We start from the raw sequence: 19,872 nt of genomic DNA, 5'->3' as shown, positions 1-19,872 counted from the left end.
AATATTTTTTTATCACCAAAAAATTAATGTTTACAATGATTCAGAACAACGAAAAAAACGTTTTTAATAAAAATATATTTTCACTTTTTTTGAAAATTTACCTGGGATGATTCATGATAATAATCATAAAGCATATAATTAATTATATTTTATAAATTGCATTTGATTGGAAAATATAATTTAATATCTTAACTTTAACTAAATGAGTTGGTAAAGCGTTAGACTCATAATCCGTAGGTCGTAGGTTCGATTCCCCCCATGCGTTAGATTTATTTATTTCTGAGGTTTGCGTTTAATTATTAATTCTATGTATGAATTAGTTGAAAAATGAAAATATCCGACCATAACATATTTTTTAATTTTTTAATTAATTAATTTATTATTACTTTTAATTATATCCGACAGTTAATTAAAAAAATTAATTAATTCAATTTGAGTAAGAATTTAATTTAAATTGGAAGAATTAGTAAATAAATAGGTTATTATTCATAATTTAAGATTATTTATTTTTAATTAACTATTATTAATAATATTGTTGATTAATAAACATTAAGGCAAACGTGAGGGCCCATGAGCATGTCATCTCATGACATGAGGGCGATCCATAAGGCCTCCACTGGGGGCCCACATCACTTTTCCACACGGGAAATATAATGAAAATATAAAAATTGTATTACCATCTAAAACGAGTTTAAAACTTCCGCCATTGTCTGATTGTGAGTTTTGAACATCTGTAATGTTATAAAAATCATTTGAATAAAGAGAAAACACACATTATTTATATAACAAGAATTTTATCAAAATCTTACTTTCAGTATTATTTATCTTTTCTGTCATATATAGGGGAGGATGGGGCAAGGATAGTTAAGGGGCAAGGATAGTTAGTGGCTCTAATTCAGAAACGGCTCGTCAAAAAAACGGGTCATTTATCATGTACACTCGTCTTAACACCAAAAGATGACAGTAAAAATTTGAGCTTGCGGGGACACTATTTGTAGAAGCTACGTGCCCATTTGTGTTACATCTCAGTTTTGCTAAAATATTTTCACCTTATTTTTATTATTCAATCTTATTTTTGCGGATATAATTTATTAAATATATTTGGTTGCGTAAATGTTTTCTGGTGTAAAATTTTGTGCTGAAAACGAATATCATATTCGTTTTTTAAAAAAAAATTTTTTTTGTACTAAAAATTTGTGATAATTCGAAAAAAGCCTTGAAACAATGGAAAATCAAATTTCATGATTTTTTGTATCATTCTTAGTAAAAACAAATTTTCAACTATCTTTGCCCCACTAGTGGGGCAAGGATAGTTAAAATTTTTTTTTTACTTTTCCAATATTATCTCGAAGGCATTGCAATCTACAAGAAAACAATGTATAGCAAAATTGTAGCTAAATAAACAGGCTTTCCAACGATACTATTCTTTTTCCGATGCCAGTTTAAATTTCACGGCTAGATCCAAAAATATCTTACCTAACTATCCTTGCCCCATCCTCCCCTATATATATAATATAAATTTAATTACCACTTATTTGATTATTGTTTTCCTCATCGTATGAGTTTTCACTAATTCTAGATATATTTATAAAATTTTCATCATATTCTGAATTTTCATATTCTTGGTCTTGAGAGTCTGTAATAAATGAGAACATATTTAATTAAAAAAAATTTTTTAAATTTTTTATTTGTCTCGAATTTCTTATTTTTTTTAACTGTTAGAAAAAAAGCTTCATAAATTTTCCACATTTTTTATATAGTCGTTTAACAGTTATGAATTGTTAAATTTTTAAATATTTTTATGTTTTGAATGTTTATAATTTCTCTTCAAATGCAACTATCAAATTTAATCTTTCATATTAACATTTTGTTTTTAAAATTATTTTGAATAAAGAGAAAGAAAACATTTAAGTATAAAATTGAGATTTGACAACTAGAGTTTTTACAAAATCCCATTTTTGGTTATTTTAATTTTCCCTGTTATATATATGTATAATGCGATATAAATTACCATTTAAGTGTTCATTTAGAACTTTTGGTGTTTCTGTGTCTTGAGGTGCTGTAAAGAAATAATGAAAATTATTTTCAACTACAACAATGCATATTAGGTACTTATTATTCGTGAATTTGGTCATCTTATTTTCATTATTCAGGTAGAAGCCGTGTTTCACACAGGTACCAGACAAGAAAGGTGGAATTGAATGGAATTCAAAATTTTATTTCCTTCTAATTCGGAAAATTTCCTCTATATCAATTCCACTTAAAAAACAGAAAGCCATAAAATTCAATTCCATTTAATTCTATGGAAAAAAAATTTTAAAAAGAAGTCAAAAGATTTTTTATCCCTACAAGCCTGAAGGTGACAAATTATTCTCGTGAACTTTTATAGTATATGTGACCGGGTCTGAGAAAACGGTGCTATCGACCAAAATCAACTTTTCGAAAAAAACGCGTTTAAAGTTTTACTACTAATTAAAACAGATTTCTTCAAACATTTTATATTTCAAAGAACCTAGATAAATGTTCTTTATATATTTTTAGGGTTCCGTTCACGCAGTGAACCGAAACGGAACACTTATGATTTCACTCATGTCTGTCTACAATATTTTGTCCCCCCCTCTAAAATCTGGCCATTTTAACCGATTGGGCTCAAACTTAGTATACATACGTATTTTCGAGAGTAGATTAAAGGAAAATTATAGCGAACCCGATTAGAATTACATTTAACATAGTTTTTTTTAATGGTTTTGGCATTCATATTTGAGGTTTGAGAAAATATCCTTAACACTTGGACAACCAGGTCGCCGATGACGGGTATACCTGGAGATCATCTTCGAGGATTTAGGTAGAATTTTTCGTTAAATTTGAAAAATTAATAAGTTTTTAATTTTTTATTTCAAGGAAAAATACAAAGAGTGATTTTTGTCTTAGAATTACTTATATTTTTATATCTCAGACCCGGTCACATATATACTTTAGAAATTTTGAAATTTAACTGAAAAAGAATTAAATAAGATAGAAAAAAGTTGAAATGAATTCCGAAACAGAATAAAAATTCGATTATCATATCTTGATATTGCAGAATAGCATATTTTATTACCCATTTATATTGAAAGAAATTAAAAAGATAATAAATAATCTAATTTCACTTTTGGAATATATATTTATCAAATTCACCAATTTCTATAAATAACATATAATTTTCATTTGGAATAAAAACGTTAGAAAAAATATGTTAACTGATATATTTTTAAGATAAACATTGTTTATTGAGACTTTTGATGTAATAGTGCTTTTGTTTATAGTTTTATATATATATATATATATATATATCGCTGGGTTAGTGGAAAAAAAGGACACGTCGGATTTTCGTTGAAAAAGAGGACACGTCGCGTTTGAGTTGAAGAAAAGGACACGTCAAATTTTATATTTTTTTAAGAAAATTTAAGTTGGTAACACTTTTAAATTCGTCAAATTTATAACTTCACATCATTGATTTCCGATTATCAATAAAATATAAAAAATAATAATAAAAATTGTTATTTCATTTTATGATGTTTGTCTTTTATATTTAAGTTTTATTTCCTACAATCAAAATTTTTTTTATCAATTTACACATAAACGACCCGAAAAATTTTTGAAGTTATAAATTTTTTGCTGCATATACATCTTTCATCTTTTAATAAGGATAAATATAATTTTAATTTTTGTAACTTAGCGAAAACTGAAAATTGTATTAAACAAAAATATTAATTAAGATAGCATTATAAGGTTAAATTTTCAATATTATAATTTAATTTTTAACCATTCTAACCAATATAATTTATTTCAGTTAAGTGATAAATAAATAAATATTTAAATGTCAACCTCAAAAAAAGTGTTACCAACTTAAATTTTCTTAAAAAAATATATAATTCGACGTGTCCTTTTCTTCAATTCAAACGCGACGTGTCCTCTTTTTCAACGAAAATCCGACGTGTCCTTTTTTTCCACTAACCCAGCGATATATATATATATATATATTATTTTTGTGGTATTGTAAACTTTATGGAAGATCATAATTTATGATTAACCAAATTTAAATAGTGTTAATCTATTATGTAATTTTATATATCTGATAAGATGTAAATATAGAAGGAATTTAATTACCACTTGTTTTATCAATGTTACTTTCTGCGTTAGATTTCTCACTTAATCTAATTAAATTTATATTATTTTCTGCATATTCTGTGTCTGGAGAGTCTGTAATAAATGAAATTATTTTCAATTAAACAAAATTTTTGATATTTCAGACTTGACTCAAATTTTGTATTTTTTTGAACTGTTAGAAAAAGAGTTTCATAATTCTTTACGAATTTTGTTTTAAAATAATTTTTAATAAAAAATAATCACAGTGTACCCAGCAAACCATAATATAGAATAGTTCACGGAGAGAAATAGATGGTAAGAATTTATGATCTTAAGATGGTAAAAAGTAGATGTTATCCGGTACTATCATTATGCTACTCGGTACTATCAAAGATGTTACAAAAAGTATGGTTATGCTACCCACTACAATCAAGACGTTACTCCGTACAATCTGGATTGTTACTAATAGAATCTAGATTGCTGTCCGTATATGTAAGATCAAATATGGTACCTGGTACTATCTAGATAGTACCCCGTACCATCTATTTCTCTCCGTGTTACATTAAAAGATCAATTTGTAAATTTTTATATAACTTGTTAAAAACTATTTAGTAACTAGTTTAGTTCAATATCGTTCCATCCCGAATATAACAAAGATATAACAAATATAGAACATCGATACATCTCATGTACAAATAAAAATATTTATAGAAAATTGTCTAAAAATTTTAAAACGTTTCATTAATAATTTAACCTAAACTTATTTATAAAACAAATTAAGTAAGGATAAGTATATTTGTTTTATCATACATATTAGAGAAATTTTTCAATTCATTTAAACGGAAAATAGAAAATGTGAAATTAAAACTATATTTAACAAATTTTACCGAAATTTCTGCTTGGTTAGTGTATATAATCTACTGCGATATCTACTTCATGAAATAATTATGTAGCACTATTATAACATTATTCTATCGTTTGGTTACATTTCAGTTATAGAACAGTTCGACAACTATTTTATATCAGTGTTCCAGAATTTTGTTACATTTTGGTTATAGAACAGTTCCATAACTATTATGTAACAGTACTCCAGAATTCAGTTACATTTACAATATGAAACAGATAGATAAGTATTGGTGCAATAATATTCCAGATTTTAGTTACAAAATATTTACATAATTATTCTATAAATAACTTGTTTCATCTGATCTAACAAACAGTTATTTTCAAGTTATATAACATTTTATATCTGGTTTGCTGGGTATAAATAAATTGATTAATTCTTATAGATAGCAAAAAACGTTAAAGTTTAAAGTTATCATTTGACAAGTAGAGTTTTTTCAAAATCCTATTTTCAGTTATTTTAATTTTTCCTGTCATACATAATATAAAATACATAATATAAATTACCACTTAAGTTTTGATTTATATTTTCCGGAGTTTCTGAGTTTCGAGGAGCTATAAAAAATTAATACAAATTATTTTCAAATACACCCAGAGAAATGATTTATTTGAACCAAATAAATCATAAATAAATCACGTTGAATAAACGTATATTTGTCTCATCACCAAGTAGCCTATTTATTTGTTTTAAATAAAAATGTTATTCAACATAAATAAAATATATATTTGAGACAAATAAAATTTTATTTAAACCAAAATGAAATTTATTCCAAATAAATAAAAAGTTTCTAAGACAAATATATCTTTTCTCTGTGTACAACAAAGCATATTACTTATTATTCGTCACTTAAAACTACTTGGTATAATACTCAAATCTTTAAAACATAAAAAATTGTATTACCATCTAAAACGAAGTTCAAACTTCTGTCATTGTCTGATTGTGAGTTTTGAGCATCTATAATATAGCATATTACTTATTATTTGTGAATTTTATATTTTTTAAACTAAAACAAAAATTTTAGCTCTATATTTTATTAATATAAACAAAATGGAACATAGTTGGACCCTATGGATGAGTGCTTTAACCACAAGATATTGTTAGCTTTTATCAAAAACTATAAAGGAGCCATTAAAAAAATACGTAACGTTTTTATCGTGAGGGGGGCAAGGTACTTGTTACAGTCAGGAAAAATGGCGCCAATGTATGTAACGGTTTTTTCTGTTCTTTCGCACAATAAAAACCTGGGCTCATTTTTGCTTAAGATCAAAATGATCCTGTTGGCTGGATAATTTTGAGCCCGGCTTTTTTCTTTATGAATGTTGTAAAAAAATTTTTTTTAAATTTAAAAAACACCTTTTTTAAAAAATAAATATATTTTTGACTTTTTGTCAAAATTGACATTTCTCTTTAATATTTTAATTTTTTTGTAAAGTTTAGAATGCATATTTTCAGTACTAAAAATATTAGAATGTCTATTTTTTGTTTTTGAGATATTAACTAATTTATTAATTAATAATTATAAAAATAAAATAAATATTTTACAAACAAATAAAATTACCGAAAATATGAACTTTCAAAATGAAAAGTCATAAAATTCCGCATCTAACGAACCTGAGATGAAGTTTGAATTAATGGATTTTTTTATAAACAATTTAAGTTTTTTTAAAAAATGTTATACCATTCGAAAGATCTGAAAGAAATCATACAAAAACATATCGTTCAAAATTTTTTAACGCCACTGTATAATAGACTTCTTAAAGAGTCAAGTGTTCATATTTTTGACATATGTTTACACATACTTTGGGAATATTACATATGTTTACACATACTTTGGGAATATTTTGGACTTTATATACATATAAGATATTTTACGTGGAATGTCATGAGTTGAAAAATTGATTTCTCAAAAACTACTGAAACCTGTGGAAATTGTTGTCCTACTTGATGGTTAAATATTTCAAAAAAATTTTTTTGACTTTTTTGAAAACTTGGGATGAGGTAGGGGGGTCAATTTTCTCAGTTTTGATTGACACCGTCCTCTATTTTAATTTTATCTTTTATGAAAATTTTTTTCATCCCAAGTTTTCAAAAAAGTAAAAAAAAAATTTTTTGAAATATTTAACCATCAAGTAGGACAACAATTTCCACAGGTTTCAGTATTTTTTGAGAAATCAATTTTTCAACTCATGACATTACACGTAAAATGACTTATATATATTATTTTTGTGGTACTGCCTACTTTATGGAAGATCGTAATTAATATTTAACCAAATTTAAATAATGTACGAATATTATGCAGTTTTTTATAATAAGAAGTTAATATGGTATGAACTTAATTACCACTTATTTCATCAATGTTTATTTCAGCGTTAGATTTTTCACTGACTTCAGATATTTTAATATTTTTTTTTGCTGATTTTGGGCCTTGAGATTCTGTAATAAATTAAATTATTTTTAATTAAAAAAAAGATTTGATATTTTTAATTTAACTAAATTTTTTTTATCTTTCTGTTTTCTCAGAAAATAGCTGCATAATTGTTAACTAAGTTACTTGAAATAAAACGCCTCTCTTGTGTGACTCTTTGTGATGATAAGTATTTTGGCTCCACAAATTTGTAGGTTGAGTTTGTTAGTTTTGAAATGAAAATACATACAAAAGGATTAACTCTCAAGGCATATACTAATGATAAATTTTAATATTCATTACATAATTTTTTATGTATATAATAAATAATATAAATAATATAATATAATAAATAATATAATAAACATAACTTTTGATAAGAATTGATGCAATAGGCTTGTTCCCGTTCACTATTAATATGGTAAAATGATCGTAACCATAACCGTTAATATTTTAGGACTAAAATATTTCTTGTTACAAAGAGTCACATGTATTTTTTATGTTAGACAATATTCTTACTTGATCTTATTGCTGCCTTAACATTTGATTTTTTGCCTCCTGTAGGGTTTTTATTTCCTTTTTTCTTCGTAAGATTAATATTTTTACATTGTTCTTCTCCTATAATAATAATACTTCATTTACTAAAATTTTAATTTTTATGTGTAACAGTAATTCGATTTCGGTGTACTTTACGTCTACTGAAAGAACTTTTTTCGAATTACTGTCATAATTCTGGTTAATTCTATCACATGGTATTTTTGCATTAGCATGAAACTGTTCTAACTTAACCAGGGATGGCAACCGAAATTTTTTCGGTATGGGTATTGCGGTTTCTGTTTTTTCTTAAAAGATTAAGGTTCCGGTTTGGGTTTTTAATGTCAAAAATTTCGGTTTTTTTAGGTTTCGGTTTTTTAATTGTTTCCCTCTAGTAATAATATGAATAAAAATATTTATGGATTTGAATTATTTAGAACAAAATAAATGTATTATAATTACTCATAATTTATTTATAAATTTATATTATAAGTATGAACATTAAAACTCTTAATAGTTAAACAAAATGTAGAATTTTCAAAACAGAAATAATTATTTTTTGAAATTTTATATTAATTTTTTGCAGCAAATAATTTATTTTGACAAATGAGTAACACATTTTCCTACACTGAGAGACCTTTTGCACCGTAGCCGACTTTCGACAGGCGGCTGCGGAGCATTCTGTTGGTAAGCTACGAGACTACGTTTGGGCTGCTGTAGTAGATTTTTGGGCGCGTGTCTGCCAAAAAGTTGTACAGCTACAAACCAAAGGTGGCGTCCCCACAACTTCGGTGAGCTACTCACTAACATTTTGGACAGTCACGCTCCCAAAATTTTACCGCCGCACACCAAAACCATAGTGGCGCTGCTGTCACTTACCTTGTTCCGCTGCAGTCCAAAAGGTCTCTCAGTGTATATATGTGAAGAAAGATTGCTACGTAGATGAGATAATACAAACTTAAGACTTGAAAATAAGCGTTCTACGCTTACTTGGGTTGCTGAAACTGATATTACTTGATCAGCTAGAGCTCGCAATTAAGGAAAATCATTTTCCATGGACTTCCAGAAATTTAAGATTTCAATCGATTTCACATTTTTAGAAATTCTTTTTTGTGCAGAATTGTAAGAAATCAAAACATTTTTTATTAAATTTTCTTCGATTTGTTCTACCCGATTATTAAAACCGAAAAAAACAGAAAAAATAAAATTTAGGTTTCGAAATAACGGTTTTTAAATTTTTATAATAAGGGTATCGATTTTTTGTTTTCGGTTTCTTAAAAATTTCTGTTTTTTCGGTTATCGGTTTCGGTTGCCATCTCTGAACTTAACTCACATACTAATTTGACAAAAAATCACGCAAAGTTATACACAATACCAGAATTATTTGGATATATCTATATCTCTAAGATATTTTTATAATATAATGAATAACCGGGTACTACACGAAGAAAAAAATCAACCAAATATAGTAGATATATACTATACTACTTTCGTGCGTGCGCTTTCAACGATATTTGGCAGGGATCTGTTACTCTTTTGGTATAGGACCTTGTAAATTGGGTATGTTCTTCTACGAATATCGTAGAAAGCGCACGCCCGAAAGTAGTAGAGTTAAGGCGTTTGTATACCTCACCGATCCAGAGTATACTTGCGTCGTGTACCATTGGAGTAAAAGAGACAGAAATATCATTTGTTTCTTTTACTCCAATGGTACACGACAGAAGTATACTTGGGATCGGTGAGGTATACAAGCGCCTTCACTGTTTCTACTACTATATTCGCTTGATTTTTTTCTCTGTGTAAATAAGTATAAATTATACCTTCTTTCCGTTTCGGGTTTGAAATCTTCCCCTCTAATTCCTTAAGGCAATAATTTTCTTTGATATTCAAAATCTCTATTAGCAAAAATAAATTCTTATAAGCATTTTAAAAATTAGGTACTTTTAAATATAGTAATTACAGATAGTTCATTGTATATTATTTTCAAAAAGATACATTTCATATATGAGACTTTTTATGTGTAATGTCCCAACTTGAAAAATCAATTTTTTTCAAAACAATATGTAACCCAACAAATTTTTTGACTTTTATTAATATTTGGCGGTGATGAAGGGGGGTTAATTTTATAAACATTCATAATTAAAATAAAAAAATAATACATGGATCTATTTCAAAACAATTTGACAATGAAACACAATCACCCAAGTATCACATAATATTAATGTAATGTTAAAATGTCCTCCTTATGGTAATATTATAGGGAAATGTTACTGTAATATTCCAATAACATTACGGGAGGATGGGACATGAATAGTTAGGTAAGACGTATTTTCGGCAACTAACTATCTTTGCCTCATCCTCCCCTACAGTAATATTACGTCGTAATGTTATTGTAATATTTCGGTAACATTAATTTAATATAACACGAATATAAGCAAAGTGTTCAATTCATGGCCATTTAGCTTTCTCATCATGATACACTTATATTCAAGATTAAAAGAAGGATTACAGCTAAAATAGCGATCAATTTTACAAATATTGGTAAAATGTAAACTTTATACACATCAATCGATTCGTTTTCATGCCAGGAATACGGTTTTGACAAAATTTATTAATAATTTTCATAAAAAAAACAGTTTTTTAAAAAAATACGAACAAAGTTTTTTTTCAAAAATTAAAAAATGATATAATTTATAGATTTTAAGTAAAATATAGACATTATATAGGTTAATCAATTTATTTTAATGCGAGAAATAAGTTTTTTGGACAAAAAATTATATTTACAGTGTAAAAAAAGTTTTGGTTAAAAAACGTATTTTTGAATTTTTGAAAAAGTGACATAAAAAAATGTGGATAATTTTGGAAACCCTTGTGTCTGATTTTAGGCATTGATGACTGTAATAAGCCTATAAAATTTCAGGACAATCCATCGAAGTGTATATTATATATTACGGTAACATTTCCTTGTAATATTACTATCAGGCGGATATTTTAACATTACACGGGTGCTATTCTGCAACTTCACTTCACTTTCACTTCACTTTCGTAACACTTTCATTTCACTTCACATTCACTTCATTTTCGGCTCGTCTCGGCTCGACATTCGAGCTTCTTGCACACCTCTAATATAATCTAATAATATTTGCTCTAAACACGAGCAACGTATCCATAGAGCACAGAAGCTGATTCGGCATTACAATTGAAAATAATAATAATAATAATAATAATAATAATAATAGACCATTAAAAAATATTATTACTAATCGATTAAATATGTTTATCACAATTATATTTAAGAATATTTACTTTTTGTAAAAAACGCATTAGGAAATTTAATTTCAAAATAATACAAAGTGAAGTACAATCACATTTAAACCAGAATGAAGTGGAGGTGAAGTAAAGTGAAAGTGAAGTGAAGTTACAAAATAGCACTCCAGTAATATGACGTGTTACTTGGGTATAAATGTTCAAAAATAAAAATTATATATTTACTACAATAAATAATGTTTTAATAAAGTCTCACCTGCTTTTGGCAAACTTATAAAATTTCTTGTAAATTTTTCAATTTGTAATATAGCACCTTTTACGTCTAGTCTAAAAAAAATTAAATATACATATTTCAAATACGTATAAGTATAGAGTAGAGTGGGGTGAGATCACCATTTGGCTTTTATTTTCGTATTCTCTGACTTAGAAATTTGTCGCTTCACGTAAATGTCTCTTATAGCAGTGTGCATACAGGGTGTTCCAAAAGTATGGAAACTTATAAATATCTCGAAAAATACGCATTTTCGTGAAAAATAATCAAAGCACAAGTTGTTCCCAAAAAAAGATCTACATTTTTGAAGCCAAAAAATTGGTCCCCGGGCCCAACAGTGAAAAAAGAAGCATCACGAAAATGCGTACTTTTCGAGATATTTGCAAGTTTTCATACTTTTGGAACACCCTGTATATGCCCTAAGTTTCGATCCGATTAAAGAAGAAGCAACCGAATGACAGAGTGATTACTGAAATCGAAACTTATTTCACAACTTATTTTTTTAATTTTTGTGATTTTATTTTGAGAAAAAATTTCATCAAAAAAAATTTAACGTAATTATGTTTTATTAATTTCAGTCTTCTGAATGTCATGGTGTGGTTTACTTTGCGATTTTTTAAGTGTTTTAAAAGTTATTGTGTTTTTCTCTGAATATATACACTTGTGGCGAGATCACCACCATGATATTATTATTAGCTTTATTCAATTTTTAATTATTATTTATAAAAAATTTTATTTTATATAACTTTGTGGCGAGAAAACCCCAAAGCAATTGCGATTCAATCAAATTGTCTAATTAAAGCGACAATCTCTGAAATTTGCAAAAAAATTTAATTGTTAATTACAAAAGATTTTATTTTCTAAAAATTCTAATTTTAGTGTTATAAAATAGTGATAATTTGTATGTATTTTTATTGATGTTTTTCAATGATTTTTAATTAATTTCTTAATTTTTACTTCAAAAAAAAGAGAAGTGGTGATCTCGGTTAAAAACTCACAATTTTGACATATATTTTAATCTAATTCAATCTTTTCTAATTTTCTAATTACAAAGTGAGTCAAATCCGAGAAAAATGGTTATTCTTTTGACTAGTTCAGTCAAGCGATACAATCTCCTTGAATTATGTATATTTTTATCATAAATATTTCATGGGAGAGCATGACCGCACAAATGCAACATTTATAGCACAGGAAGACAAATTCATGTTAACAGTTGGACGCGAAAAAGTAAGAACGTTTCTTAATGTATTTTTTACGCTGAATTCAAATCTCAGGGGTTTTTGGGGTTGCTGATTACGAATATGAAGTCAGATTTTAAATATTAAAAATGACAGATTCAATATGGCGGACGAAAAAAATAAAAAAACATTTTGATCAGCTTGGAACTTGTCACTAGGGGGTTTTTGTGGTCTCTGATTTCGAATACGAAGTCAGATATTACAAATTCAAAATGGCGTCTCCAATATATAATTCAGTTAGATTTTTATTTTTTTTATCCGCCATATTGGACCCGCCATTTTGAATTTATAAAATCTGACTCCTAATTTGTAATCAGCGACTCCAAAAACCCTCGAGTAAAAAGTTTCAAGCAAAATCTGTTTAATTTGTAATATTTTCGTCTGTAATATTAGATCCACCATTTTGAATTTCAAAAATCTGACTGTAAATTCGTAATAAGCACCCCAAAAGTCTTTAAATAATTTACGACTTTTTTTCTAAGTTGCAATTATCTCAAAAAACTAAAAAATATTCTTGAAACGTTTTTAGAACCTTAAATTGGCAGGCATAAAACGTTCTTAAAGCGCTTTAAGAAGGCTTTTGGTCTTTTTGCTCTGAAATACTTTTATTAAAAATAAAAATACAGGTATTACAAATATAATTTTGATAAATTATATTTTGTAGTAACAATATTTTTTATTTCGTCCGCAACTTTTGCTGTTGGACAACTCCAGTCCAATTTTAAGCCCTACTTTGAACTTGAATTTTCAGAGTCTGTTAGGTTGTAGCAGTCTTAAACAAGGCTATAACTTGAATAGATTCAGATCCTACTTTGAATCCAAAAAGAAAATTAAATTTCCCATTTTTTCATGAAAAAGCGTAAAGTAAGCTCTACAGTAATTCATAATCATTGATAGTTATACACGTTGTCTACCCTATTTTCATACTCCTAAACGCTATAATTTGAAGAAAAGAAATTACATACTATTAAACACAACATTTTTTTGATATTTGCAGTGTTTTACCAGTTTGTAGTGGTATTGATGGTCTCAAAAGATTATTTCAATTGTTTTTGCAAATTTTAAGATTTTAGGAGTATAAAAGTAGGGTATACAACGAACGTACATAACTATAAAATATTAATTGCTGTAGATGTACACCCTACTTCACGTACAAGTGAGTAGCATACACTACTCATTTTATGATTACAGAAAAACGATATTCTAGATTTTAGAATACCTACTTAAATAGGAGCCTAGAAATATTAATTCTTTCAATAAGAATATTGTTATTATTGTAAGAATATTTTCCACTTAATTTAAGTAGATATTCTAAAATCAGTGTTCAGTTTTTTTCTGTGTTGGCTTATAAGAAATACAAATAAAACTAAGTGGATCTTACACTGTAAAAAGAAAGTTAAATTTTAACTTCAAAGGGGACTATATTTATATAAGTTGCTCACATTTGGAGTTTAAGAGAGAAGGAATTAATGCTTTACGAGTTAATTTTATACCTAGTGACTGTGAGTTTGTGATAGGAAATTAATTTAAGGGGGGAAACTCGTGTAAATGTACATTTTTTAAGGATTTTTTTTAAAACTATGGTAAAGTTTATTGAATTAAACTAAAGCATACCTTGAAGTACGTAATATAAGCTTCATGAAAAAATTTTGTTTATTAAAATACGCAAATACGTTTTGCATGAAGAAGAGAAAACTAAAAAAAATTTTTTTTTGAAAATTTGGGACTATTTTGAAAAAAAATTACTTTTTTTTCTTATAAATAATGTTCAAGAATAATTATTAAAAAAATTTTTTAAAAAAAGGAGCTTGTCATGCAATAGCCAGTAAAATAAAGAAGATTTGTGGTAAGTTTGATTAAAATCGGTTAAAAATTGGCCTTGAAGACGTTATGTATTCGAAAAAAAATATTGCACTAAAACAAAGATTTACTATTACTTGCTTATGGTGCTTTCTAATGACAATTAATAAAATTATATTGACAAGAAACCGAAAGAATAGAGGGATCTCGTGCTCATAGTTATCTGCATTTGGTAGCATCTGAAGTGCTAAACTTATGCTTAGGTACTAAAGGACATTCATACATCTAATTATAGATTAGTAATGTAGGATCATATTCTACAGATAGTAAATTAATTTTTAAATCAAAAAAAAATTTTTTTTAAATGTTGTTTTACACGAGTTTTCCCCCTTAATGATTAACTCACTTTTGAAGTAAATTTCATTTTTACTCTCCACTCCGGTTGCCATTAACTTCTTAAACATTTTCTTTACAGTGTAAGTAGGTTCTAAATGTAAACTAGAAAAAATACAAAAAATGAAATCATTTATTTACGCATTCTTGTTGAGACGTTGAATGGTGTCTATCATACAATTTTGAATCATAGATTTTACTTCCTTTTCTCGACTCGATTGATTATTTGCTAAAGCATTTATTTTATCTAAAAAAGAAAAAAATATTTTTTTTTTATAAAATTCAAATCTCGAAAACGGCTTGCTAAAAAAATTTGAAAAAATCATGAAAGCTAGTCACAATTAGTACTAAAAGAAAAAAAAGTTTTAAAAAAATCGGAGATGCAATTGCAGATGGTCTTCGAATTTGGCGTGGAACACCTCATAGTCACCCATCCCAGTAAACCCGGTCAACGCGGAAAGGGGCAATGTTGGGTTGAAACTCTACGCCTAAAGCGTCTCAGCCATCTGAGACAGATAAAAGTCTTCAAAAAGATTACGAACTTATTTTTCAATAAAATGAATTGAACTTAAAAAATTTATATAACATTCATCTTAAACAGTTTCGGTGTATACGTTGAACTTAGAAAATAAAATTTAAAAGTTATTTTTATGAAAAATTTTCTATTTTCAAAATCTGAAAGAACGTCTTTTAGACATGCTAAAAACATCTTTTTGAGCAGACATAAAACCTTTTTTTGGACATACCTCAGAGATATTATTCACGTTGTTAAGATATACCATACGGGGCCAAATTAAAAACGTCTCTAACACTCTCTAACGTCAAAAAGACGTCTTTAATAGAAGTCCAAAAGACGTTCGCAAAAAGACATCCTCAGGACGTCTTATGAACAAGTGTGCCCATTGGGTATATATATATATATAAATAGGTATACACTGTGACTTGGGTTCATCGGATGTTTTGGTTGCTTGTTTGTTAAACTTAGTAATAAAATTTCCTATTTTCTTATAAAACCTCAAGTCGGAGTTCCTTACCTTACCTGTTATTTGCAACAAGAAGAGACTCGTTTTTTTCTGTGATATCGTTTAATTACCATCTCATTATTGTCAATTCAGAGAATCTGTTAAACCCGAGTCACAATGCATACAAATCCTTTAAAATCAATGAAATGAAAGAATGTTACCAATAAACTCTTCTGTAAATTTGGAGTTCAATAATTTCGTTCGCAGTCTAATGTTATTTAATTCAATTAAATCATTTGATTTTTCGTGAATACTATCAAAAAGAGGAACAAAATTTGTTCCCCAAATAATTGTATCACAAATATCCTTAACAAATTGTTCAGTTTGGTCTGTTAGGGATTGATGAACCATATCTTGAATTGTCCTTACTGCATTAAAGTAATCTCGAGGTGGTATTAAGGGAATGCATGCAAAATAGGACAATATGTGCTGTGACACATGTCCGATTTCAAGTTCAACCCATTTTTCGACAAGAATCTGTAATATGTATGTCAAAACATTTCTGAAGGTATTATTTGAATCAATAACTTAATGTTTTTAAATCAGACTGTGATCGATAATCAATAATTATAAAAATGAATAGGGTCAGTTGGGGTAAATGTGAACAAAATCCAAATTTTTCACAAATTACGTAAGTTTCTTCCTTTAAAAGATAATATTTGCGGGTTTATTTTTTTAAGTTATTATTTACATTCCCAGGATTAATTTTATGCAGCAGAAAAAAATTAAGCTAAGCTTTAAATGCATGAAACTGACTGTTCCCACCACAGAAAAAACTTAGTCTCATTTTGAAATGCAGCAAAAATGAGTCAATGCTAAACGACATAGACAGTGGCGCCACCAACCTGACTCATTTTTGCTGCTTATCAAAATGAGTAGCATACGCTATCATTTTGAGTTAAGGTTTTATCTGTGATGTACCCCAAGATTTAGAAAATTTTATAAAATTTGTGGTAAATGGGGACAGCATAGCATAGCATAATCTCGCTGTTCTCCGAAAAATACATAATTTTGAGTTAAATTTTTAAAAAATGAATTATTAAATTAAATTATATTAAAATAAATTATTAAAAAATTAAAAATGTTTAAAACGTGACATTTTAAAACGAAAAGGAAAAGAAACATGGCGGCCCATACAGAGACGTTGCTTGAGTGTCAGTGGTCCAGTAAACAGCGCCAATTCGAGCGAGTGGCCGCTGAATGAACGATGATAAAACACATTATTTTACTATTTATTGCTTTATTTTTATTATTTTTGCGTGAAGTTATATTAAATGAGTAGAACAACAAGATTCCTTGTACAAAACGAAATCATTTTTCCAAAATTTTAACCCGAAATCATTATTTATTTCAGAGAAAGTTTCAAACCACAAAAAAACTTCCTTTGCCCACATACCCTAAAGAGATGAAAAAACTTAAAAAAATTGTAGTAGATATTTAATAGTTGAATCAATTGAAATTTTTTTTTATTTCAGTATTTCGTGTCGCATTTGTAAAAAACAGACTTAAACTTATGACTCCCATAACAAAAATTCACTTTAATTTTTCATTTTTGTCAATTTGGATAATAATAACCAGTTGTGCTCATTTACCCTGAGTTTTCAAATTCTTGGGGTAAATGGGGACAGATTTTTATTATTAATCAAATTGACAAAAATGAAAAATTAAAGTGAATTTCTGTTATGGGAGTCATAAGGGAAAAGAAAAATTTTTGTATGATTTTTAAGTCTGCTTTCTTTAAAATGCGAGACAAAATACTGAAACAGTTTCATTTTGATTTTCAAGTTTTTATGCATTAAGCGATAACTTGAATTATCTTTCTGCCGATTGTCAAGATAAAAGCTTGGCAATACTGAGAACCTCTTGTAGGTGATCTAATTTTAAAATATTGACGTTGAACTTAATATTAAAACTGTAAATTAAGCTCCAACACCTCTTGTCCCAATTTACCCCATCTGAACCTACTTTTTGAACAATATTAAAACTGCTATATGATAAAATATTATTTGTACGAAAAAACTTTTTTAATAAATAGAAATAATAATAATAATAATAATAATAATAAAATTTTAAAAGTATAGCGAGTGTCTTTTTATTATGAATTATAAAAAAAATATTTTGAATAATTGTTAGTGAAAATTAATAAAAATTGTGGAAATTTAAATTTAAGAATAATCACGAGTAAAATTAAAACTAATTAAAATTTGATTTCCTCACAAATGTCAATTTCATTATGACAATTTTTTAAAATTATTTAACTTTAATTTAAGCATTTTTTTTCAAATTTCTACAATTAATTATTCAAAATCATAAAAAACTGAAAATAAAAATTTTCAATAAACAAAAATCGTACTATCTACAATTTAGCATATAAATAATTAAAATTGGTAATTTTTTTCTACAAATCGATTGAGCATGTCTACTATTAGATGTGTGCAAAAAGCTCGAATTTCGAGCCGAGTCGAGCCGACATTTTTTCGAGCTCGAGCTTGACTCGAGGTATCGAGCACTCGAGTAAATTCGAGAACTCGAAATTTTTGAGTACTCTAGTGAATTCGAGGACTCGAAGTTTTCGAGTTCTCGAATGAATTTGAGCATATTAAACGTTTAATTTTTATTGTTTTGCAAAAATTACTAAATTAATCAACAGATAAATGAATGACTACATATTTGAAATTACAAACTCATGAAAAAATAGTAAATAGCTTACAAACAATCGAATATTCAAATTTAATTTACACAAGTACTCGAATTTACTCGAGTGATCGAAGTTACTCGAGTACTCGAAATATTCGGGTACTCGAAAGCGTTCGAGTACTCGAAAATTTTCGAGTTTTTTATACAGCTTGGCTCGACTCGAACTCGACTCGAGCTCGAATTAATAGCGCTCGACTCGAAAAACGTAAAGCTCGAAAAATCTCCATTGAGTTTCGAGCTTTTTGCACACCACTAAATATCTCCGTTCGACTTCAAAATAATGTAGATAGACTTTCTTTATCCGTACAGTATAATAATACAGCTATTAAAAATACCTCAATAAAATGAACCCATGAACTTGTGAATTCCACGTCCTCGAAAGCACGTCGTACGTCCTCAAGCATTTCACAACAGTATGGTCCAATAATTAATTTTAAATTCTTGAAAGAATTAATTTTTTTAATTTCTTCGAAAATTTTCAGCCGTAATGATGAAGTTAACTTCGTATATATTGCATAAAATGCTATGCATGCCTATAATGATCATTAATGAAGAAGCATAAATGTCAGATTATTACCTTAGACTTAGAAAACCTTTTACATACAGTATATTTTTTAACATTTAGAATACTCCCCCCCCTCTCTCTCCAAATGAAATAGTGATAAATGTACTACTAATCCAATTGTGAATTAATCAGAAAATAATTTGCTACCATGACATAGATAACTGGTTACTACAACCAGGACTGTACTTGAAAACTAAATTCAGAAATGCATCATTGATTAATTATTGACTGTAAATAGTCAAAAAAGTTATAAAAACGAAATCAAATTAATTCTATATGATTGAAATAGTTAATGCAGAAACAAAACAAATCTATAAAACAAAATTGTTCAGGAATCAATAAAAACGGTTTTTCTTTTAAGTATTAGATTATTATTATTTAATAATGAATGTCATCTAGACAGTCAAAATAAACTTTTAATAAAGTTAAGCAGCTTTGCTTGAAACTTGTTACTCAGGAGTTTTTGGAGTCATTGGTAACGAATAACATCAGATTTAGAAAATTCAAAATGGACGATTCAATTTAGCGAAAATATTTTTAAAAATTGATTAATTTCGTTTTAAACTCTCAACTGGGGTATTTTTGAAGGCAGTGACAACGAATTTAATGTCAAATTCTTAATCATCGACCCGGAAAACCCTGAATAACA

At 27.4% G+C, this 19,872-nt stretch overlaps 1 protein-coding gene across 1 annotated transcript in view; it reads right to left on the bottom strand.

The window, feature by feature from the left end:
* LOC127281703 (putative uncharacterized protein DDB_G0282133) overlaps positions 1–19,872 on the bottom strand; it is a 41,465-nt gene that overhangs the window by 7,371 nt on the left and 14,222 nt on the right. The window contains exons 6-18 of the mRNA XM_051305553.1: positions 18,994–19,191; positions 16,123–16,438; positions 15,081–15,186; positions 11,494–11,564; positions 9,791–9,865; positions 7,956–8,054; positions 7,373–7,465; positions 5,933–5,986; positions 5,539–5,586; positions 4,150–4,242; positions 2,012–2,059; positions 1,529–1,636; positions 678–731 (exon numbers count right to left, since the gene is read on the bottom strand). Coding sequence (XP_051161510.1) covers positions 678–731; positions 1,529–1,636; positions 2,012–2,059; positions 4,150–4,242; positions 5,539–5,586; positions 5,933–5,986; positions 7,373–7,465; positions 7,956–8,054; positions 9,791–9,865; positions 11,494–11,564; positions 15,081–15,186; positions 16,123–16,438; positions 18,994–19,191 — 1,363 coding nt within the window. The remainder of the gene's footprint in view (positions 1–677; positions 732–1,528; positions 1,637–2,011; positions 2,060–4,149; positions 4,243–5,538; positions 5,587–5,932; positions 5,987–7,372; positions 7,466–7,955; positions 8,055–9,790; positions 9,866–11,493; positions 11,565–15,080; positions 15,187–16,122; positions 16,439–18,993; positions 19,192–19,872) is intronic.

The sequence above is a fragment of the Leptopilina boulardi genome, unplaced genomic scaffold (genome assembly GCF_019393585.1).
Source record: "Leptopilina boulardi isolate dan_hultmark-lab unplaced genomic scaffold, ZJU_Lbou_2.1 LbouV2_274, whole genome shotgun sequence".
Classification (NCBI taxonomy): Eukaryota; Metazoa; Arthropoda; class Insecta; order Hymenoptera; family Figitidae; genus Leptopilina; species Leptopilina boulardi.
This window is presented reverse-complemented; position numbering and strand designations above follow the sequence as displayed.